Below are 25,001 nucleotides of genomic sequence, written 5' to 3'. Positions count from 1 at the left end.
AAATTGGGACCACTGCCATGGAGTTATGATGCAGCTTTTAACCCTTAACAAGCACCTCTTTTTGCCTCTTTTTCATACCTAAAATAAAAACTGTACCTCTTTGACATGATTATGGACTCTCCAAAATTCAGACTTTGTTTCCTGAACTGAATGTAAAGAGGCAAAAACATGGTGGAAAATGTATTTTTTCTCCCTGTTTTTAAAGGTGTTGTTACTTAATTCTGTATAATTCTGTTTCATACACACTCCTGTTACAAAATAAGGAGCAGTCGTGATATTTAGATCTTAAAATCTTTTGCATTCATGAGGCTTCAAACAAGTCAACTTACTCTAGTCTTGCCCCACATTCACAGTGCTGTTAAAGTTTAAATGGAATCGAGTTAGGATTTTTTATTACTGGCATTTGGACCTCTTGTGAAAAATCCGGTGGCATTAAAGGAATGCTTCACCCCCAAAATGATCCTTTGTATTTCAGGTGCTCACCTCGCGTTACAATGAATTTGTGAAGAAAACTTTGCTTTTCTCATATGTCTCCTCTGTGAATGAAATATCCAAAAACTGAGGAAATGCTTGATGACTTGAAGAGATAGGGGTCCGCGTTTCACTACAGCAAAACTATATGGAAACATGAGCTCACAAACTCTCCCACAACTCCTGCTGTATAATCCAAGTCTCATTTATCCAGTCGTATGCTCAGTGCCTCCCAAACACATAAATTTTTCCCAGGTGCGCTACTCGTCCATGCTCAGTGAAGTATTCCTTTACGTTGAAAATGAAATGTAAAAAAAAAAAGAAGGGAAACATCAGTTTAGACAGAATGTGGCAACAACATGAAGGCACTGTGGCGTTTCCTCGTGGTTTTGCTGTAAACACCAGCGTGAGCGTCTCAGTGTGGTTAACGCCTCCTTCTTAACCGTCACCACAGGGCTCTCCCTCCAGCAAGCGCAGAGGTCCACTCCTTCAGCCCATTATCGAGGGCGAAACCGCACTCTTCTTCGATGACATCAAGGTGAAGAGCTGCTGCTTGAATAATCAGTCGCCAGCTACCCCGCCCGCCCCGCCCCGCCCCGCCCCGCCCCGCCCCGCCCCGCCCCCACCTCCCTCCAACCCTAACTCCCCCTCATTTACCCACCATCCACCCCTCTAATGAACCTGATTGCTGCCTGTTGATTGGGCGGTTGCCTGTTTCCTGCCACCAGCGCCTGTAGAGACGTTGAATCAGTAGCTGCCTGGACCTGATGTTTGAACCGCTCTGTGATTTTTTTAGCTGTAGATGTTGTGTTTTAAAGGATTGCTCTGGTTTATTACAGCTTGGGTCTTATTTTTACAGTTTTGACCATCATTTTTAACAATAATTATATTATTAATTATCAGTAATGATAATAAGCAAAAAAAATGATGATCAAAGCTTTAAAAATAACACCCAATTGTAATGAAGCAGAAGGAATCCCTTTACTTGTGTGTTTAAGGCAAACTGTAATCAGTCTGTGTATTTTGCTGGCTGTCGTAGTTTCAGGATTTACAGAGTACATAAAGCTGGTTCTCGTTGGAGCGTGTGTCTTCTAGTTGACTGCCTTCATTAACTCCATCCATACGCACTAATGAGTATAGACATGAATCACAAACCAGGACCATCGAAGTGCATTGTGCTGCTGTACTGTGGTGATTTTGAGGCATTGGTGACTAACACTGCACGACCCTGATGCACCGCAGTGTTTGAGCCTGGAAGCTGTCTGACAGCCTCGCCTTTCCAACACTTGGCCTCCATTTGACCTCTTTGTTGTTTCTGCAGGAGGAAGAGGATGGCTCAGAGGATGAAGGGGACTCAAAGACACAGTTCACCGTAACCGTCCGGCCTGACCTCAGTGTGCTCGGCTTCCTGGACCACATGGAGGAGGACGCAGACGGTTTCATTTCACCTGTGGATGAACTTTCACCCTCTAAGCATGTGACGGACATGAGGCTGTCCAACCTGCACTCCGCCACCATGTAAGTTCCTACTATGTCACGCTAGCTTCTCAGATTGGGCTAAATAACGCTCCAAAATTAGGCAAGATTAATCTCATTTTTATATTGGTACTTTTACCTAAGCTAAATATCTGAGTACTTCTTCCACTACCTTAGACACATTTAAATATTATAGTCTGAGATAGTTAAGTATTTCTATTCTACTCTAATCTTACAGGGAGGAACTCGTGGAGCAACTCCAAGAGGCCCGGGAGGAGAAGAAGCGACTTCGCAAAGCTCTGAAAGAGTTTGAGGATCAGTTCTTCAGACAGAATGGAAGGTAAAAAAATAAAAGATTACATAAGGACAGAGAGAGAGGGCGTAAGAAAGACATTCACATAATTGGTTTTCCACTGCAGAACCTCCATTTCTTAATGTTTGTTGTCTTGTTGCCATAGAAACGTGCAGAAGGAGGACCGCTCCCCGCTGGCAGTCGAGTACAACGAATACAAGCACGTTAAAGCCAAACTGCGGCTGCTGGAAGTCCTCATCAGCAAAAGAGACTCCACTAAGTTCATCTGAGACAAAAATGAAAGACTCTAAGAGGACTTTGGAGATTGAGTCGAACACATCTCACCCTGTTTGAGAGAAGATATGATTTTCTTTCTCGTTGCCATCTGTGCCGCTCTTGTATCTGGCTCGGGGGGAAACTGTTCACCTGGTAATCTGTTGAGCTCAGTGGGGTTTTTCCTCTGGAGCCCGCAGAGAGCCGGCGACCCACGACTGATTCAGAGCGACACAAAGTCACCTGCTTCACCTTGAGAAGTTCACTTTCAACAATAACCTCACCTTCATGAGAGGACGTTTCTCCAGACACCCACAAATAACCTGAATCACACTTTTATTGCTAATAATTTATTTCTATCCTTTTGAATGTTTTTATCAAAGAAGTTATTTTTCTCACACTTTACTGTAGAAGAAGTCTTAAAAAACTGTGTAAGTAAAATAACAGATATGAAATTATTGCTATTTTTAAAGAAGGATTTTTGCGATCAAGAAATGTGTATTTTTGTAAGGGAGACGTTACTATTTGTATAACTCCAATCAGCTTAACAGTATTCACTAATTGAATAGCTTTCTCTATTTCAGTTCTGACCATCATAATATCTGAGATAATCTTTTGTTGCTTCTCTAGAAGTTGAATTGAGTATTTGCTCACTAAAAGAAATGGTTTAAAATATTAACACAACCCAAAGACAGTGACTCAGAGTACAACCTATGAACCAAAATAACTCATTTTCAGTAAAACAGCTTAGTTTTGTGATCACTGGTACTTAAGCATTTGACTGTTTTTTGTGCATTGACGTGCTTTTTTCCCCATTTCCTTACTGTCAAAATAAGCTATTTCTCGTCTTGAAATCACTGGTATGTTTCTGCTCACACTGATAAACATTGACAGACGTTTGTGAGATGACTCCTGCAGGGCGGCCTGTGTTTCCTTCTCGTCCTCTCCGGAGCTCGTTTGGTTCTTTTGTAAATATGGATCACTTATGTATGTTTACATTTCTGTGAGCGAGTACATTTTTCCTTCCTTTCTCCAAAATGGATGATTTATCAGTGTGAATTTCGTTTTTACTGAATGTAAACACTGGCGAGGCTTAATGAATTTTGAGTGTGTACATTTTAGTACATAAATTGTATTTGTATTTTGTATATAATATGAATGAAATCATATTTTTACTGAGTTTTTTTGGCTGCGTGGATTTCCTTTGAGTGACTGAGTTGACGTGGAAGCATTTTAGGTGAAGGAAATTCCTCTCAGTACATCACTGTTTTAGGGCTGCGAATAACAATTATTTTTCATTTTTGATTATTCTGACAATTATTGTCTTGATTAACTAACCTATAGTTTGGTTTAAAGACTCAACTGGCACTGGACGTCAATATGATGTCAGAAAGATATTTGACTGTTATGTTGGACAAACGTTAGATTTTGGATGGATTGAAAATGAGGTTGACAATATTTTAAATGTCTAAAGATGTTAGATTTCCACCTTGTGTGGATGTTAACATTATGATGGTTTGCAAATGTTGGATTTTGGTCTCCATACCAACTAAATATTGTTATTCCTTTGTTGAGATGAGGTTAGCATGAGAAGTTTGGCAGACTTTGGATTTTACCAAACAACAGAACTTAAAACCAACAAAATATCATCATCTGTTGTCAATATTCTATGTCAAATTCACGTTGGCATTAAACGTTGTCCTGACATTAAATTTTAGTCACCCGATGTCATAACATAAATTCAACCAAATACCAAGGTTAAGTAATACTGGTGACCAGCTGGTGATATTCAGTTTACAATGATACACATAAATATTCTGTGGATCAATTACTGAATTTGTTCCAGAAAAATCAAGCTGCTAAAAACAAAATGTAATCTGTAAAAAGATGGTAAGTATATGTAATGAGCTACAAAGTAATTGTTAAACATATTTCTGTCCAATAATGCAATCACCAAACACTGTATTGTTTTATTTAAAAAGTTGGCTGGAACACAGAGCTTTGTGTAGATTTCAGACAAATATGCAAAATCACATTTTCTTGTAGCACATTAAAAGGTGCAAAAAAGTCTAGGGCTGCACAAACCTTTGCATAGGACTAAACTCTGCAGGAGAAATGAGCTTTAATTAGACAAATACTGACTGAACATGTAAGAACATGTGTGTACATGCAGTATAGAGCTAAGCAAGAAGATGAACTGTCCCAAGAAAACATCTCAGAAGAGTCCACTGTTTAAGACCTTTAGAAGAAAAGCCCAGAGTTATCACTACATTACTGGGCTGTTTCAGGTTGTTATTGCTAAACAGATGTGTCAGTGTGACCTGGTGGGACACATCAAGTCATTTACTGTCTCAAGTCACTTTGACACCACTGTCATGTATGAAATATATAAAAAATATATATGTATATATGCAAGACCATGTCACACACTTCACGCCAATGCACGATCTAATTAAACATTTGGATTAAAGAGGTTTGACTGTAGGAATAAATACAGTATCAGGGCAAGATGTGCAACAAACTGACTAGCGAATTAAATAAGTTATCTGCCCACACTGTTAAATACTGTGTCATCCTCCAAGAAACATTTTACTGTCATAATTTACTTATCTGCAACTTGGAAACAAACTAATTACAATTATTAATTTTAATGAGTAAATATTTTGTAGTAAATGCAACTTTTGGACATACATACATTTACTGGCTTTCTGTTTGAGAAGTAGCTTAGCATCATTACATGTGAAGCTACAGCTAGCAGCCGGTTAGCTTAGCTTAGCTTAGTTCAGCAAAAAAGACCGGAAATCGGGGAAACGGCTGGTCTCGCGCTATCGAGCAGTTACAAAATCTTTTTTTTTTTTAAATGCATCTTAAGTTGACAAAGCAACATTTTATAACTCATTTGTTAAGTCTGTACGAAAAAAATATGTATAAAAACGACAAATCGCCATTTTACGCAGGGTTTAGTGCCGCAATATTTCTTAGCGCGGCGCTGTTGCTAAGCAACCAGTGGAAAAAGTTTGTAGTGTTATGCTGTATTACGCGACCCGTTACATCCTGTGACCTGAATATGCTTTTAGGCTATATAAATTCGTAACCCTATCTAAATACTATGATGGCACCATGTTTGGTAACAGCTATCAAAAGAAGGCATGCAATAACAATAATTAAGTAACGTTTGCTAGCTTAAATTCATTTCCTCATGAAGTCATACCTGATGGGTCACAGAATACGGTGTAACACCGATCTCAGCTAAGAGAGAGCGGGTACATAACGCCACGTAAAACGGTGAGTTGTTGTTTTTACACCCTAGTTTTTGCACGTATAAAACAAATAACATATAACGGGTAAATTAGTAAACTTAAATGGTGATGGTACGTGAGTTTTATTCCCGCTGGACAGAGCCAGGCTAGTTGTTTAACCCCTCTCTAGTCTTTGTGCTAAGGTAAACTAAGCTAAGATAAGCTAGGCTACGCTAAACTAAGCTAAGTAGCTGCTAGTCGCCACCTCAGATTCAACGGTCAAACATTAAAACCTAACTCTCCGCCAGAAAGCTAACAAGCGTATTTCCCAAAATGTCTAACTCTTTAAATGACAATCTGGTTTTTGCTCCCACTCAAGAACATGCACACAGACAACAACCACTAAAAATCAACTTTTAAAGTCAGCTTCTCGTGTAGGTTTTGCTGTAGAAGGCAACACTGTTGAATGCAGGTTCAAGACAAAGTCAGCTTCTCTGTGATCCACAGCTCGAAAGGAAAGAGGGATTGCAAATAATATTCACCATGTTTCACCTCTCTGCCTGCTGAGTACTCCCACATTGTCCTTCTTTAACCTCAGGCAGAGAGGACATGCTGGTGTCCAGATTTAAAAGGATCAGCGGGACAAACACTCCTCCCAATGTCAAGGGTAAAGATTATATTCAAAGTGCTATTTACATACATATATATACACATTTTTATATTTTGTCAAAAAATAACCACTCTATTTAACCAAGTAAAAGTAACAAAAAGCAGATATATTGTCTCAAGATAATAACAGAATTATTTAAATGTAAAAAATAGAATTTAAGGAGCTGAATATAAAGTACAAAACAAAATAAAATAATTAAAGACGAAAATAAAACTACGCAAACATCCAAAAAGCCTGAGTTTCTCAACCTCCTCTGGCCTTTGATTTTTGGTCTTATATTTTTTATGATCCCAGGTTCTCATGTAAATTTAAGTATGTCATTAATATTTCAGGAGTGTGATTAATTTCAAATAAATATCCATACATCAGCATTTAAAGTATCTTTCACATGGTCCTTAAAGATTGAGAAACATGGCCGAAAGCAATGAAAACATAATACTCTGATTTACATAGATAGACCTTTCAGATTCAAGACGCTTAACAATCTTGTGAGAGCATATAAAGAGAGTGATCTTTCTGTGTCCCCAAGTCCGAGTCCCACTACACTCTTTTGTCACTGACACGGGGGTTGTATTGCTGTTAAAGTGCATTAAAGCTGCTGCAGGTCTCCACCTCCTCAGACCAGGCTGAAACCCTCATACTGCTCCACAGCCCGAGTGAGACGGCGGCGCAGGATCTCTTTGGTCTGGTAGCGGGGCATGTCCAGCAGGTTGTAGCAGGTGTGGGCCACTGGCAAGTAGTGCTCCTCCGCTGTGGTGGACTGGATGACAATACGCAGGCTCTCCATGCCGTGGATGGGGATACGATCACTGCCGGTCAGGAACACTGCAGGCAGGAGACAGAGGACAAAGTAAGAGTCAACTACTAGAAAAAAATTTCCAAGCTCAAAATGTGGCTGCATGACCTTCCAAGCAAGGTGCTGGTTTGACCAACAGGAGCAATTTGGGGTTCAACTTTGCTAACCAAGCTAGCAGCTAGTATTAGGGTTATTTCCACTCTCTCATCTAAGTATGGTTACTTCTCATCACTTCTGGCTCCAAATATCCAAGACAGCAAAATGCCAAACTCGAGGCTTCAAAGTGGGGGTCTGCAAACCAATCAGTGACATCATCGTGGCTGCATCTGTTATTGTATACAGTCTATTCTCTTGCGCAAGAACACTTCAACATGTGGACAGGGGGACCTGGAGCTAAAACCCTCAACCTTGCGATTAGTGAATGACCCGCTCCACCTACTGAGACCCTTTAAAATACAACCCTACTAATATCGGATTTTTAAGACCAATATTAATATTTTAAGAGTTTAAAAATCTGATAACAACATTGGCTGATAAATAGACAAATTATTTTGTTCCTCCTAGATCTCTCTTTCTTCTCTGGGGCTAATGGCTGAAAAAACTAGGTCAATTCCTTCTGCTGTCAGATGTGACGACTTTACTGTATCATGTAATTTTTTTAATCTTACCTCTAATCTTTTATAAGCTTTTCACCTCACACCACACTGGAGTGATTTACCACAAAGCTCTTTAAATTACTGTCAAAATGTCCAGGTGTGAGTTATATATAGTAGTATATTCTCATGCGAGAACAAACTGCATATTATTATAGTATTTACAACATGTTTGAGGGCGAGAGCGTGAGAATTAAACTGTCTTGCACTTTGAGCAATGAGGCAATTAAATGCTTACATAAGAACTGCTTCTTCTTCTCCAGAGAAAACTCGTGGAAAACCTCCCAGAACAATCTGACTGTTGGATGAGTGGCTGTGTATTCCCCTTTGTAAACAGCGTTCTGCGAAGAGAAAAGAAGTGGTGATGAGAAGCGTTTCCCCGTTTAATCATCATTAAAACATTTCCTCTTTTGCAGCAATTTTTACACATCATGCATCAGTTAAACAGATTCCTCTGAGATATGCATGTACTTTGGTAGTTTCTGCACCTACTGCATAAATTTTGTATACAAAATTTTAGAGAAGTCTCTCATATTTATGTTGCGTAACAATCCCGCTAAGGTTTTCCCACCGATGTTGTGTTGTAATCTGCACAACAGGGACACAAGAGTTGATATAAGCAGTAAAATATGTGAAACCAAATGCTGAGCTACAAAACAAACTACCACTATTATTCACATGAATACAGCTTTTTTTATTGTTAAATTGGTTTAATATGTGAGTCAGTCCCTGTTAAATAAACTAATAAAATAAATAAGAGATACATTATGATTAGAGATATTTAATTGGGGATTTTATTTATTAGTTGTAAATATATAATTTTGAGAATTTTGGCTAAAAGAATGAAAGAATGAGATCACAGATACAAGTGGCCGAAATGAGTTTCCTCTGTTGGGTGGCAGGGCTCAGCCTTAGAGATAGGGTGAGGAGTTCGGACATCCGGGAAGAGCTCAAAGTAGAGCTGCTGCTCCTTCATGTCGAAAGGGGTCAGTAGATGTGGTTCGGGTATCTGATCATAATGCCCCCTGGGTGCCTCCTGCTCAAGGTGTTCTGGCACGTTCCACTGGCAGGAGGCCCAAGGACAGACCCAGAACATGCTGGAGGGATTACATATCTCATCTGGCCTGGGAACACCTTGGGGTCCCCCAGGAGGAGCTCGAAAACGCTGCTTGGGAGAGGGACGTCTGGGGGGCTTTGCTTGGCCTGCTGCCCCAGCGACCCGGCCCCAGATAAGTGGATGAAAATGGATGGATGTTTATTGCTGTAAATTTATCAGTCTAACAACATCCTTTTGATCTTATGTTTTGTAATTTGTCATTAGTCTCTTTATATTTTCAGTCATGACAATTACGGTCCCCTGAGTATGAATCCTGTTGACTTTGGTGATCCCTAACTTTTCCTCTAATAACAGAAGTACTCAGATCTTTTATTTAAAGGGACAGTTCACCCCCAAATCAAAAATACATATTTTTCCTCTCATCGCTAATTATTTATTCAGTCTAGATTGTTTTGGTGTGAGTTGCCGAGTGTTGGAGATATCGGCCGTAGAAATGTCTGCCTTCTTTCGAATATAATGGAACTAGATGGCACTTGGCTTGTGGTGCTTAAAGTACCCAATACATTTGAAAAACTCAACAGCAATGACATCTAGCACCTTCATCAGGTCCGAATTTTACGTAGTCCAATACTTTGGTTAAGACTTAACGCCTGCAAAACTAATGACATTCAGCCTCAGCTGTACTTGTGTTTAGGGCTAATTGTCAATTGTCAGCATGCTAACACGCTAACCTTAGATGTTAAGATGGTAAACACATTTTACCCACTGATGTTAGCATTTAGCTCAAAGCACTGCTGTGCCAAAGTACATAGCCTCACAAAGCTTTTCTCGGTTACAAAAATAAATAAAGTTAAAAAAAAAAAAAAAGATGTTATATATATCCAAACTACAAAATCTTTTATTGTGTTGAGCAAGAAGAAACAAAACCTGCAGCTGCTGAACAGATCTGTCCAGTAAAAGTCAGTGAAAGTTAGGACGAAGTCATGAGTCATGAGTTTCTGCTCATTCACCACTGTGGCTGTCAACTAACCTGCCAGATGGTGATGATGTATAAGTCAAATGTACAGCTCTGTACAATGAAACATGATCATCGTCACAAACACTCGCATCACTGCACATTGAGGGTTTCATGTTCCAATCCATATATGAGGTTTCAGTGTGTTCACTGACCACGAACAGGAAATGGTTTGCAAATTCTGCTGCAGTACAGTAACTCAGAACTTGTGGACTCATTGTTACAACAAACACTGCACATACAGATTTTCAAACCCCACACCAACCTTCTCCATCTCCTCCCAGTTGTAGTTATTGTTGCCGACCACCATGGCCATCAGCTCAGACGGCTGGAACAGCGACAGGATCTCACCCCCGCACACCTTCAGGAAGCCAGATGAGAACGCCGAGTACTGCTCGCTCACAGAGTCTGAGAACACGTAGCGCAGGTAGGCCTCGACAAACTCCTTCCTGTATCACACACACACACACACACACACACACACACACACACACACACGTTAACTAAACATTCAGGTTATTAATTCGCTTGGCACAGGTGCTGTACGCTCATGAATCAGTTTATAAGAAAATAAATTATTCAGACTTCAAGGTGTGACTGTAAACACTGGCTTCCTCCTCTATTGTGTATGCGTTTGTGTGTGTTTCTGTATGTATGTAAATGTGTATGTGTGTGTGTGTTATGACTAAGTGGATCATTATTTCAGCCATTTTTTTTAAGATCACAGCAGTTCATTAACAAACTTCTAGTGCAGCCTGTTTATATCTCAGTGAGCTGTGACTGCAGAAGTTGCTCAGGTAGATTAAATCAATAATCTCTTCAGTTGTATCCACCTGTGAGTCCATCATTACAAATGCTTGCGGTGCAGGTAAACATTACTGAGCCCTCTAAGATTAATTTAAGTTTTAGAAACCACACTAAACCTAAACCGCATAAAATGATGAATTTAAAAAATAATGTAGCATTTCAATGTGATATAATATTGCAGCCATAAAAAGCAAGGCATGTATTAGTTTAAATGCCTCCATCAATATAAGCATCATATAGCATCAGTGAGGTATCGTAACAATGTGTGCATGTATGTAAAATATTGTTTGGAAAAAAGTTTTAATGAGACGAAATCTGGCAGCATGAGATTTAAAAATTTAACAAAGTATTCATCACTGATAAATTCATTGCGATGACAGGACTGCTCCAATTTTTGTACAATTTACAATCAATTTTATATTCATTTGAATTTTATTTAATACAAATTAACTGAATTTCTTATTTATTGGTAAATCATTATGTAGAGATGGATGTGCACTCCTTTTTTAGACCTGTATGTGACAGATTTTCAGGAAAATCTGGAAACATTTTATTCCACACTATCTTATTATTAACATAGGTTGGGGAGAGGTGAACAACATGTAATAAAATTAATACTTTAAATACATTTTGCAGCTTGATGGTAGTTCAACTACATTCATATTTGCGCAAGTAGTCAAAACCAGATTTTTTACGATTTTATGTGTAGCTAACTGACACTACAAACAATTTGTACTCCAGGTATAGCAATGAATTCAGTTGAGTTCAAGGGTGTGACTTCAGTTGAGCTTAAGAAATACGTGCAGAGAAAAAACAAACAACCAACAGCCTGTCATATACTGTACCTGCAAACACCGTAAGAAACAATCACTCGCACCTCTCTCTTAAAAAGGTCAGAAGTTGAATTTCAAATCAATATAATAGGATGAGGTATTCAGTTCAAAACCCTTTATAATTCATTTTATTTATATGACGCAACGTACTGAGCGGCAGTCGTTCCAAGTCTGTGTTTACCCATCAAGGATCAAGGGTTAACCTAACCTAACCCAACCTAACTTGAGTTTACATGACTTCACTTCACAGTATCAACAACAGCTTTAGCGATAAGATGTTGACTGATTTACAATCCCAAACAGAAAAAAACATTGCACTGTTTTGAACCCTCTTTCACCACTTTCACAATATAAACCTGTCCTTAATAAAATGATGTCTTGCTGTTTTATGACATGCAGCCATATCATCCTGTTTAAACAGGAAAAGAATGAAAACAAGGAAGCAAGATGCTCCAAAAATAATATTAATATACTGAGTTTCATGAAGTAAATTAGGCTGCAGGGGAAACCTGCTTCTTAGCTTCATATAATAAACCAGCATGTAAACACTTGCAGTAGCGTTCCTGGAGCAGATGATCATATAAAGAAATCATAAGCTGACATCAGTTTGTCGATAGCAGGAAAAAAACGTTGGAAACAGTATTCAGGACAGTCTGAAGCCTTTTTGCTCACAGGAATTATTTTTTACATATGTTTACCTCATTATTTGAAACTTTGGCCACCTTTAATATGAACATTCAACACTGTAATAATAAATATATGACATAAATTAATGAAAAGCATAATAGATCCCTACAAATCCAATCACACCCACACTTTATGAAGCCCTGCGAACACAAACACTCCGATTAACTAACCTTCAGTCTCAACTAAACACGTCTCCCTCAGTGTGTGTGGATGTTTTACACCACAGCACCAACCGCTTTCTCTGTTATTTTTTCTGTTATGAGTTTATATGTGAGTGTTGAGGGGATTTCGCAGGAACAACTTGGGTCACCGCCACTCTCGCCATCTGTTCATCACCAGAAGCCAGACGTGTTGACACCGCCCAAACCGCAACTCTCCTCGGACTCCTCCACATAACACTGTAATCAATGCCACTGGCACAAGGACTAGCTGAAGAAACAGGGTGGTGATGGTGGAGAATAACACGCTGGGTGGCGCTTAAAATACCAAAATCTTTGTTTTCTATGTTTTCAACACAGAGCATGACCTTCAGACGGAACAATGGCAGACAAGCTGCCAGCTGTGTGAGCGACATGATAATCTCAGTGCTGGAGAAATAATATAATTAAAACCTCGGAGTCATGTTTGTCTTTCAGACATAACAGAGTGTAGCGCATTAAAAATATTCATGACACAAGGTCATTTCGAATCAGGACATGAAGTGAAGGAAGAGCTGATGAATTTATTCTTAAAAAAAGGACTGAATCTGCTGAATTATGGGCTTAAACTATCAGATATTTGATCCATCAAGCTGCCTCACCTGTTGTTTTTGTCCACACTGATGCTCTCTCCTCCAGGTATGAGCTCTTTGACTTCCGTCATCCCGTAGTTCTCCCTGGTGATCTGACACATGAACACAACAGCCAGTCTTAGAACAGAGTTTTGTAGTTTTTACACTGCAGGAGTGAAGTGTAGACATTACATATCTTTTTCTTATTGTCAACAAATTCAATAAAAAGACCAAAACTAATATGAATTGATTGTGGCAGTCGAACATTGGTGGATCGTCTAATGAACCCATCTAATGTTAGATCACATTCTGGGCACATGAACACACACACAGAGCGATCACCGACGTAAGTTTAAATAATTTACACAATAAACATTTTTTGTTGTCATCTCCGCCAGGCATAAGCCTGAAGATCATGCATTTGGTCTTGTGTATGTGTGTGTGACTGTGTGTATGCGTCTGTCTGCAGTTTATCTCGAATACGACCAGACAAATCAGTCTAATAGTTTGCGTGTACATTTATGACTGTATTCTCAAGAACCTTTTGTGGTTGTAGTGATTCATAATTGTTAAGAAACCTGTTTTATTGACCGTGCTATATCATCATTGACTGCTGACTCGTCACCTCTCTTAACTGGCTGGTAGAAGCGGCAAGTTTTTCCAGAAATCTGCTCGGCTAATAACAACAAGCCTCACCTGGTCTGTTTGCAGGCCACATTTTGGCCTTTGTCATGTCTCAAAAACTGACATCCACAGAAAAGTTTAGTCTCATTTTGAGCATTTTAAGCCTATTACACTAGCTGCTTTTAATAATTCCAATCATTAATATTAATGATTCTGATCTCTGTGTTTTTGGTAGCAGATTGGAGCCAGATTTCGAGGTATTCCCTGTCACTACCGCACACACATTATCCTGCTGCTGTAAACACAAGTGCACTATCTGTGTATTAATCCGCAACTACAAATAGTCGCTAAAACTACTGCTAAAAACTGCAGTGTCCAGCTATTTCAGCAAACGATTTAGCCTTTTGAAACATGAAACGTTTTTATTTTTATTTTAAACTTCTTCAGTAGAAACCAAAGGGCTTGGAGCTGGGTGCCACAGACAGGGTCTGGAGGTCATAAAGTTTTAAGAGGATTGTCACGTTGTTGGTTTCTGGTCTTTTCATTTAATTGGGTTGATTTGTTGCCCTAAATGCATCCTTAAAGTTAGCATAAAAGAGAGAAGCAGGTGAAAAGTTGCACTTACAGCAAAGTTTAAAAGAAACGTCTCCTCCACATCACCTCCTTCATAGTCTAGAAGCTGTTGTAGACTCCTGCAGAAAAATAAACAGAAGGAGTGGATGTCTGAAAGGACCAATATGATTGACACATGATCATGTCAGTGGGGAAAAACACAAGCTAAATATCTTAGTAGTGTGATGTTAAAAAAACAAAAAAAAAGAAAAGATGAAGGCAATCATCATCATCACGCCACACGGTATGACTCTAGCCAAACATTTCATATGAGAAATGGCTCCTTCATGCATATTATTATTGTGCATAGCTGAGTAGTTTATTTATAGTTGAATAGAATATATCTCTGACTCTGTGGGATCGTACCTCTGCTTTCCAACATATCACACAGTTTATTACATTCACCTGCAGATTTAAATCTGTCCCTATTTGACTTATAAAATGAAAACCAGGGAGCAGCTGTGTCTGTCCTACAGCTGCACGGATCAAACCAACATGGTCTGTTAGATTAAAAGTGAAGTGGAAACATATTAGCTAATAACACCACAGGAAATGACTCAGAGGGAGTGTTGTGTTAGTTTTCCTGCAAACAGCATGCTGGATATTTACCACCGAAAACACAGGAAACATGGAAAGAGGAAGTGAAGCTAGCAAAGGAAATGATAATTAGTGAAAGAGGATCAGATACTGTCCTCTTTTAATTTGACCCCAGCTACATAAGACAATAACATTAATCAGTTTTGAGCCACTGCATTTTACAGTTATGTAAACAATGTCTTATCTCTTTCTTGTCAGTGTGAGGTAGCCAGTACTGTGGCTTTAGTCTGTCGAACTTGAACTGCTTGAACTTTTCCGATAGTTAAAATTAAAGCATATTACATAAAATGTTTCTCAAGATCACGTCCTTTAAGGTGGTGTTGTCTCTGTTAGTGTCACAACGTCTGCGCAGCCCGTCTTTTAGCTTTCAGAGGACTAATCTCAAAATCAACAGTCAACTAGTCTCAATCAGGCAAAAAGGAAATGCTGATGCTTCCTGCTCCAAATTCAATGAAAAGGCATTTCCCACTGGCAGTCAATTTCACTGCTCCTTAAACAAAAACACACTGGCTATGCAAGCTTGCTTAATAATTGTACACTATGTAGTTTCACTTGTAGCCAGAGAGCAAGAATTTCTCTTTGAGGCTTTTTTGGCGTAACCTGACGCACCAGATGGTTTGTTACAAAAATCCGCCAGCGAGGCCATCATTGGAAACTTTTTTGAAAAGGGCAGGCACTTTAAAAAAATACTTGGCAGGTGACTGGATGAACCATCTGTTTATATCCGTCCATAACAGGCCAGTTGGGAGAAGAGTGAGAAGAACTTTTCCATCGAGAGAAGCCTTCAGTTCCTTTTCCTCTTTCAATGAAGAAATACTCTCTAGCTCTGATATAACTGATGCTGTTGCAGTAAATTCATCGCAATGTCAACTTGCGTAATAAACTCATAGCAAAGGTCTGAGATATTGCACTCTTCTTGATTTCTTTGAGTTAGTCATAGGACATTATCAGCAGAAAACTACACTTAAAGGGGAACTAATGTTTTTTTCAACCTGGGCCCTATTTTTCCGATCTACTTTTGTCGCCAAAATACGTCCAATAAAAGTGATTTTTTTTCACACAGATAGGCTCGGATTGTTAGTATAATTATCTGACAACAACGGAAAGGAGAAATGAACGTCTTTGTTGACCTTTAGCTGGATTCGGACATGTTCCTCTGCCTGTTGCAATTTTAGTATATGTGCTACCGAAGTAACACTGCTACCTCTCTCTCCTCGTCCGCTCTTCAGTTTCAATGAGCTCTGCATCTGTGTACGTCCGTGTACTTCGTGTTCAAATAAATACGGTCCATCCAGATCCAGTTGGTCAAAATCGGGTAAAAATTCGGACATTTGTTGTGGCAAGTCAAAACACTCAGAGAGTGAAAGCCTGGCTCTGAAATCTCATGTCTCGCGAGATTTGAGTTGTTGCAGGAAGTTACCGTTGGAATGATCTTACACACGCGAGGAGTTACTCTGTTTGGAGTAGTCATGGCTGAATTTTTAGCCAATTTTGACCAACTGGATCTGGATGGACCGTATTCATTTGAACACGGAGTACACGGATGCAGAGCTCATTGAAACTGAAGAGCGGACGAGGAGAGGGAGCAGTGTTACTTTGGTAGCACATATACTAAAATTGCAACAGGCAGAGGAACATGTCCGAATCCAGCTAAAAGTAAACACAGACATTCATTTCTCCTTTCCCTTATGTTGTCGGATAATTATACTAACAATCCGAGCCTATCTGTGTGAAAAAAAATCACTTGTTTGTACTTTTAGTGGATGTATTTTGACGTTGTTTTACGCTGTCTGAGTGCCCTATTACTTAATATAGCGCACGCTCACGGGCTGCAGGCAGGTCAGCCCTAGCTTCGTACTGGAGAAATGTCAAATATTGAACATCCTATCACTCATTTAGACAAAAGTAGATTGGAAAATAGGGCCCAGGTTGAAAAAAACATTAGTTCCCCTTTAAAGATGTATCACTTTTTTTTTTTATTGGTGCCTTTTGTGCTCTCTTAGATGTTCAGTTTATTCAATAAAAGAATGTTGGACATAATTTCCTGTTATTTTTTTAATTCAATAAACAATTTGTCGTACTTTAGGAGTATATCGAAAGCAGAAAGTTTTGAATTTTGAATGGGAGCACAAGAAAAGGGCGGAGGAGGAGTTGTGGTTGCTGTTTCTGCATGGTCCTATTGCGTGCAGTTTCTCCTGTTTTTATACACACATATATATATATATATATATATACATATAAGGTACATTTTCGGACTGTTAACCGTGGGGGAGTCCAATACTGCATTCTGAAAAAGTGCATAACCCACGTCCCCTATGTACCCCGCAAAATTACACCCGTTATCCGCATGTTATATCGTTATCGCAATTTGCAACATTATTGTATATTTTCCTCACATCCTGCAGCCCTAGCATCCATGCTAACCTTATTGTTGTTTTGACCAAACAGTGTCTTCACATTGTCACACACCTAAACCACATCTGTAGCTGCCAGTAGCTCCTCTCAGGACACTAATTAGTCCGAACCACTTGTGGTTTTGACAAAGTGTGACAAGATGGATTCTCGCGTGATCTCCCAATATCGCAACAATCCAGCTGCCGTGCAGGGTTACTATTTACTTCCTTTTTAAAAAGAACAAAACTAATGCCATAACAACTTCCCACAGTGAAATGTCTAAGAAAAAACAAAGCTATCATCTGTGTGAATCTTATATAGGAAAAAATAAAAATACTTTATATTGCTGTCCTGCTCTCCTTTACAGCTCAGATGGGATGTTACCTGGCCTCGGTGGGGGAGAGCTCCTTGAAGTCCTCCAGCGTCGGTGGCACATCGAGCAGCTTTTTGTAGAGAACCAAGGGGAAGTGGAGGTCCACCACCGTGGAGTTGTAGATGGCCAGACCGCAGATGATCCCGATCAGGTGAAACCAGTTCTGTTCAACAAAACACTGCAAACACACAGATAAGAACATTATTTTACTGTTGCTTCTCTGTACTCATCTAACATCTACCAGAGCACACATCACAGTGTACATCAGAATAACTGATGACTCAAATAACACACACCCCACAACTATAGTGTGAGCATGTCCCTAAAAAATTTCTATTTCTTTGTGTTTCATACATTTTTCTTCTACTCTCCTCTTCAAACTCTGTTCCATAACGTCTGAGTAAAAATAATTAATGTTTTCAGTTAATATAATAAATAAAAGCAGCTTGATGTTGCACAGACATAAAAGGTCATGATGATTTGATCTGTTTCATTGCTCAATCTTCATCATTTGAGTTAAGTAACCAGAGGGTCATTAAGTTCAAGGACACATTTTTCTTATAGAGGTGAGTGTTTTGTAAACCTGAATGTTCCCACTGATGTAACACCAAGAAACGGAGGCGTTTCTTGGAAAATACAGCTAAAGGTCAAACAACAGTCAAAGCACACACTCTGGAGATCCATTATGAGATTAATGCTATCGAGTACTATCAATTTTTTTTTACATAACTTGGCAACCCATCCTCCCCTCCCATCTCAAATTTTTTATTAAAGGTTCTGTATGTGACATTCAGATCATTAATATAGTAGCAAACCACTATTTGTATTGTAATGATATTGTGTGTGTGTGTGTGTGTGTGTGTGTGTGTGTGTGTTGTAACCTGAGCTTCTCCATGGTTTCTTGAGGTAGAATGTCTGGCCGCATGTGCATGTTAGTATCACACTGGATGGCTTATCATTGCCACTTCGCACTGCGCTCATACAGGGGTTATTGCTGCCATTGTGGCCGGTGTCCTTGTAGAAGCATAGCACACACATAGATTTGAATAATAACTAGATATCAGATGCCACAATGGCGCTTATTGATTCCAATGGAGTTGCTCACCTGGTGCATACGCTTAAAGTTTTCTAGCCACTGGGTTGACTTCCACGGTATGCGGCCCACTAAGTATGAGTTCTTGTCAGCTCATGGACTTTACATCGTGATGACGTCACAGATTTTTAAATTGCTTTTCTTGGCTTGAGGAAAATTTTACCAATATAAAACCACCATGGCTCAAAAATTCAGAAGAGTTCAGAAGAGAGATTCAGTTTGTGGTGTCCTGTCAACAGACGTCACTTTTACAGTGGTGGTTAATAGGGAAAATGCTTTTTGGGCCACTGGGGATTTTTTGCTGCGATACAGCGTGTGGCCACTGTGAGAAATTTGCTGGAAGGCTGAGCTGCTTTCCTGGGGTCCTGAGCACCCACCCTCCAGTTCCCCCCAGTCTGACAATGAGTTAGCTTTTTTTAATTTTATTTATTTTTTGCATTTATATGCAGACATCTGTTTTTTATTTTATTTTTTAGATTTAACTAAATGACCCATGCACAGAAGAAGAAGTCTTGGCCTGGACATCCACTGGCTACACAGGATCAGCCCAAAATATTGGCCCTCACCCCCAGAGGCTGTATCGTCGTCAGATGATAGCCTATGGACTCTGAGACTGGAGCCCCTCTGAACTGTATAAGTTTAACCATTAGCATGTGAATACAGGATTATCTTACTTTGTCTGAGAACCACAGCAGGTTGGACTCTTTGTAATGTGTGAACATCCCATACACAGGATCCATCAGTTCCTTTAACAGCAGCAGGAAGAACTCTTTTGTTACTCCACCTGCATCCACGGCCTCCTCTCCATCAAAGATCACCTGGAGGGAGGGAGGAGGAGGAGTGGGTGATGTTTTCTTTTATCAGAATCCTAGATCTGCAGTGACCTTCAAAAGCTTTAGACGTAACTCTCACCTTGAGCGGTTTCTTGAGGTCCACATCGGAGTACATGGTGAGCTCACGTAGTGTGTCACTTACTAAATGGTTCCTGCGCACATGGAGCACCAAGTAAGGGTTCCTAGCAAGGTGGGGTTCCAGCGTGAGCAGCATGAAGACGTTGTGTAGGTTTGCACCGCTTACTGCCATCTTTGTAACAGTCACAGGTTGAGGTGGTAAAAGGCAAGACAAAAAGAGTCAAATTTTTTAAAATACTTTTACTGAGAACAAATAAGTTAAACCTCAGTGATCTAACTATATAAAACCACAAGATCAGATTTACAGCAGGTACCTGCATTTGCAGTTCAGCGTCTGTTTGCAGCATGGTTGTCTTGGCTTGAGCGTTCAGTATGAACGGGTAGGCACATAGGTTCACCGCGGGAAAGTCACTCTGCAGAGAAAATAAGGTCATATACTTACTGCATTTATGACACCACAAAAAGGTGATCAAATTAATCAAATACGTAACTTTTGATACTCAAGTACAATCTTTAAAGTACCTGTGAAGGGGAGGATGATCCCACTTTCTAAAATACAAAATGAGAGAAAGCAAAGTCATTTGACCTGACTTACAATGAAAAACAAGGTGAAGAGCAGCAACTGTAATGAGATTAAGAAATCCCTTTAGGGCCCGAGGAGTTAGAGGGGCTTGTCTGTGAACTTAGACTCTGATTGGCCAGCAAGAACTGGCAAACAGCAACACACCCCTAAGCAGTTCTGGATAAAATTCCTCACTGTCTCTGCAGACACTGGGAATAACATGAGTAAGGAGTGTGTCTGTATGTGTGCTTCAGCAGATGTCAAGTAACAAGAAAGTGAAAAATTGCTGGAGAGCGTCAGTACTCACAATGTCAGCTTTACTCAGAAACCATTTGAGGTAGTCTTCCTGGATGTCCACCAGGCTGGTGATGTCAGGGATATAAAAGCGGTTGTACTCTACATGGCGGGCCTTTAAGTTTACCTGGTAACAGAGAACAAACACCTGCCTCAACTCCAAGAAATGTCAAGGTACACAGTAGGACGATTTGACTAGGAAAAGCACATTTCCTCCTCAGACTGTACTGAGGGACAGTGCAGGCTGATGGCTTGTTCGTGTGGATACCTTGTGGAGTTTCTCCAGCAGCCTCAGTGTGGCAACAAAATAATTTTCGTAGAACACCGGTACGAGCAGCGTCTTGCCTCCTGTCAGCATGAACACAACGATGCTCTTGTACATGTCAACCATTCTGGTGAACACGCTGCCGTCCACAAAACACCACCAGTTATCTGCAGGGGCAGAGACAAAGGTCGAATTAAACGACAGAACAAATACCTGGCACTGAGAAAACATGACGATATTTTCCTACAACCACAAGAGGAGTGTCTCCATTGATCTGTCAGTGTTTCTGAACGTTTCTAGATGTAAACATGTTTGTGTTCAAGCATATTCATGCACAATTTCGAAACTCATAGGCTTTTATCTGATGATGTTAAAGCGGGCCAATATATCGGGCTGATTCGGAGTAACGGATATTCGGGCCAAAACGTCCTCTAATGTGCACTGGCCATTTCAAATCGTGTAGGCAAATAATTAAATAATGACATCTCATTATTAGATGATTACCAATGGATTTCGAGAGTGCATTTCAACCAATGCGTTCTGCCTCTCCACACAGACTGTTTACCTGCCGTTCAAACGCGATTAGTCAATACTTCTCTGACAAACGGAAAATAGAACACTTTTGATAACCAAATCTTGAGCTGTCGTCTACAGATTCTGCATATATAGGCAGATATATGTTTAAAGAGATTAACTCATGCATGAACAATAAATGTGAAAAAGCAGGGCCCACATACATGTACTGTTTGTATACTATATTTGCAGGTATCAGTATGCTGATCAATTGAAGAACTTGTTGAATGTTCGAACGGCATCTAGAAAACCCTCCCCACCATACTGTTCAACATTGAAATTAGAGGGTCTCGGGACAATCCAGCATTTACGCCCACTTCGCACGGCGATTGGTCAGATGTGAAGAGTTGAGAGCTTCTGTCTCTAGCTGTCTTCTTTCATTCTTCACACAGTTAGTGCAAAACCATGAATGTCTTGTGGCTTGTGCCACAACCAAAACAATTGTTGGATCAATATGAAAAGTATTGATGTTAACATTTTTTGCAAGGCTTAACAATGGTGTTTAAATCATAGACTGTAAAAAATAATGGACATAACTATCGTAACGTCACCTATTGGTATGTGGACTCCTGTTTAGAAGCCTTAGGTTTGGCATTTTGGCCGCTGCCATCTTGTTCTTTTGGAGACTGTAGCGACACCTCACAGACAGCCTGTCACTCAAAGTAGCCGCAACCCTAACTATGCATAACTTTAAGCCTAAATAAAAACGTAAATGGGTGAGTTATCTAAAAATTCACCTCCTGTACAGTTGTCACGAAGGGAGTGATTAGCTATAGAGAGCAAAACCATTTTTTGTACCCGGCTGTAAACGTGTTTATTTCTGCTGTAAAGTTGGGCATTTTAACATGGGGGGTCTATGGGGACCAACTCACTTCTGAAGCCTCTAGTGATGATTTGAGGAACTGCAGTTTTTGTCACTTTTGCACTGGCTTCATTATTCAACTCCAGAGGTTGCTGCTCGACTTAAATAAATATTACGATGTTTCGAGGTAGTCCTAAGCTGAGATCTTTTTTGGCTGTGTGGCAAACCATTTCTTTGGTTTTGATTCTTCTCAGCTGAAGAGCATTGCTTACTGAACTTTACTAATGTGAAAAGGACATCTGATTTTACCAAATATCACTATTTGTTTTAAAACCAATCCATCAGACTATATTTCCTGTATTTCTGGAATCATGTTCTTGCTTGGTGGTGTTAAATAAGTGACGTGGATGAGGATGCTGACGAACTATAGATGATCACAGCTGTTGACATGACATGATGTTCTGTGTTCTGTGTTCAGTGTTCTGCTACCTAAGACACTTTTAAATTACTTGATTGTTATACAAAAGAAAAACTTGTAATGAGTGCATGCAAGCATGATACCCAATACTTTGCTGGGGTTGGTGTCTAGCCGGAGGATGGCCATTGCCAGCGGGATAGTGAGGCGGATGTAGTTCTTGGAGTCCATCAGGGCCGGGTACTCGGACAAGATGAGGTAGATCCTCATGGCCTCGACATCAGGAGGAGAGCGTGGCAGCTGAGGGATCAACAGACTCTCAAAGCTCTTGGTAGCCTGAACAGAAGAGTTGGGCACAGAAAGAGAGAAGATTGTGTTTAGTTCTACTTTTAATTAAACATGTTTAAGGGGGAAAGTATTTGAAATGTATTATATTAAAATATGTTTGAAAGCTACAAGTATTAATAAATAAACCAGATAAATTTATGAGATGTTTTTCAATTCCAAAACAGCTTGGATAAAAAAATATCAGTCAGTAAATTTTGAGAGAGGCTTTTAGTGGTTTGGAATGCGGCCTCGGTCTCCACACAGATTATAATTCATGTTGAGGTGCATGGACCCCAAAGCTGTCATTACTGAGCTAATGTTAGATGTTATGACTCACTGCTGGATCTGCCGCAGAACTTGGTATACTTTCAAAACAAGACCAGTATTCACATTCGTATATTTTCTTAAAACCACAAGCTCAATATCCGACAAAGTTCCTCCTTTGACTGCTTCATTACAGTGACAAAAACCCAAACAGGAAGCTAGTTTGAGTCTTCATGTCATGTTAGGCCCTTGCTCAGAGGAGAGAAGAGATGTTATTACCTTGTGCACATATCATTTTTAAACACACTATTCATCAGTACCTGCTCCAGAAGTCCAGAGAAGGCCGGTTTGTTGAGCGTCTCAAATAGCGTCCTGACAGAGTTTAGATCGATGCCTGGGATCTTTGGGTTGGTTTTGAAGTGGGTGTCATCACTGAGAAAGCAAACAAAGACACGATTATGTGTCCACTATCCATGATGTCTCAGTGATCACTAACAGGGTAATAATAGGTCAGAGCTCAGATTCAGGGACTTTGACGTAAAGCCTCATTGTGAAAGGCACACGCTACTTTGGATTAAACACCAACGGTTAGATGAACACACAGCCTAAAGGTATTTATGTCAGGCTCTGAGCAGATCTCCTCTTCAGCTGGGTAGAGTTGAGGATAGTGAGTACAAACCGATGAACACGCCTGCACAAAGCCAACAAAACCCTTCGGCAACTATTTAGAGTGTAAGCCTTCACATTCTCCGAGCACAGGTTTTATTTAGTCATAACACAAACACATCAGATCTGATCTGTGGAGACTGTTTGCCAAACAAAAAACACTGATGCAGATAGTACACTGTGAGCACTGATCCACTTTATTTTTGGAACTACTATACAGGATTTTCCGACACAACAGCATACTATATACAGTAGACTCATACAGGAGTCATCACCTATGCCCCACTAGAAGTGTGTGGCAGTGTATCTTTCTGCAGACCCTCTGCCTTTATGTTCTTATGTTCTGTGTTTGGGAAGTGTATGGGTGTGTATCCACCCATCTTTGAGGTGAGGTCAGGGCTTTATAAACAGGTAGCAACTGGGTACCAGGCCATGAGCAGCAGGCATCCAAGAGACACAGTGCCAAAGTAATGCAAACATAGCAAGGCAACAGACCAAATGAGAGTGAATCTGTGGCTTGTACTTTCTTTGGCGAGCGTGTTTACAAACAGTAACCGACAATCCTACACGATAAACCTTTAATGAACAACATGAGCAGTCTCATGGATCTCAAATCTAAGATGGATACAATGAAAATGACGACACAAAACAAACAAGTTTTAGATCCCTGACTACAGTTTACATATAGGTCATGTTTTTGCTGACCATTATACAGTTTTATTGATGTGTTTATGATGTGTTTTTACCCTTCCGTTCCAGGCAGTGATTGGTTTCCAGTCATTGACATGTGATATAAAACTTTATTAGTGGACTTTTGAAACCTTAGTGTAACTTTTGTTGCAGACTCAGGGCCATATCTTACACCTAGCGCAGAGCGGCACAACTGTCATTGCTAGTCTCAGACAGACGCAGTTGTCATATCATGGTTACATTGTGTAAGTAGCAGAGGTGGAAAGAGTACTGAAACTTTGTACTCAAATACAAGTACTGTTACATTGCTTAAATTGTACTCAATTACAACTAAAAGTACTGGTGTTTAAAAAATACTTAAGTAAAAGTACAAAGTACTCTTCTCAAAAACTACTCAGAGTATTAATTACTTTTAACCGATGGATGTTTTATTGCGTCGTCAATAGCAGGCATTTGATTCGATTCACCTGTATAAAATATCAAAAACAGCTCACCTTATAC

General features: G+C 39.8%; 2 protein-coding genes across 4 annotated transcripts in view; one reads left to right on the top strand and one right to left on the bottom strand.

Annotated features, from left to right (window-relative positions):
• The window catches only part of fam13a (family with sequence similarity 13 member A), a 72,601-nt gene extending 68,910 nt beyond the window's left edge, over window positions 1–3,691 (top strand). For 2 of the 3 annotated variants that reach the window (XM_050043401.1, XM_050043402.1), the window contains 3 exons: window positions 1,793–1,989; window positions 2,186–2,287; window positions 2,406–3,691. In XM_050043401.1, coding sequence (XP_049899358.1) covers window positions 1,793–1,989; window positions 2,186–2,287; window positions 2,406–2,529 — 423 coding nt within the window. In that variant the 3' untranslated portion in view covers window positions 2,530–3,691. The other variant, XM_050043403.1, reaches the window with a different exon arrangement.
• Window positions 2,991–25,001, bottom strand: part of herc3 (HECT and RLD domain containing E3 ubiquitin protein ligase 3) — a 41,584-nt gene continuing 19,573 nt past the window's right edge. The window contains exons 12-25 of the mRNA XM_050043404.1: window positions 23,465–23,576; window positions 22,700–22,889; window positions 20,767–20,930; window positions 20,512–20,625; window positions 20,165–20,191; window positions 19,957–20,055; window positions 19,644–19,814; window positions 19,406–19,549; window positions 17,650–17,816; window positions 14,288–14,354; window positions 13,069–13,151; window positions 10,208–10,391; window positions 8,109–8,211; window positions 2,991–7,246 (exon numbers count right to left, since the gene is read on the bottom strand). Of these exons, the coding sequence (XP_049899361.1) occupies window positions 7,038–7,246; window positions 8,109–8,211; window positions 10,208–10,391; window positions 13,069–13,151; window positions 14,288–14,354; window positions 17,650–17,816; window positions 19,406–19,549; window positions 19,644–19,814; window positions 19,957–20,055; window positions 20,165–20,191; window positions 20,512–20,625; window positions 20,767–20,930; window positions 22,700–22,889; window positions 23,465–23,576 (1,834 nt within the window). The 3' untranslated portion in view covers window positions 2,991–7,037. The remainder of the gene's footprint in view (window positions 7,247–8,108; window positions 8,212–10,207; window positions 10,392–13,068; window positions 13,152–14,287; window positions 14,355–17,649; window positions 17,817–19,405; window positions 19,550–19,643; window positions 19,815–19,956; window positions 20,056–20,164; window positions 20,192–20,511; window positions 20,626–20,766; window positions 20,931–22,699; window positions 22,890–23,464; window positions 23,577–25,001) is intronic.

This window comes from Epinephelus moara, chromosome 5 (assembly GCF_006386435.1).
Source record: "Epinephelus moara isolate mb chromosome 5, YSFRI_EMoa_1.0, whole genome shotgun sequence".
Lineage (NCBI taxonomy): Eukaryota > Metazoa > Chordata > Actinopteri > Perciformes > Serranidae > Epinephelus > Epinephelus moara.
Note: the sequence above shows the minus strand (reverse complement) of the source record. Positions and strands in the feature narration are given on the sequence as shown.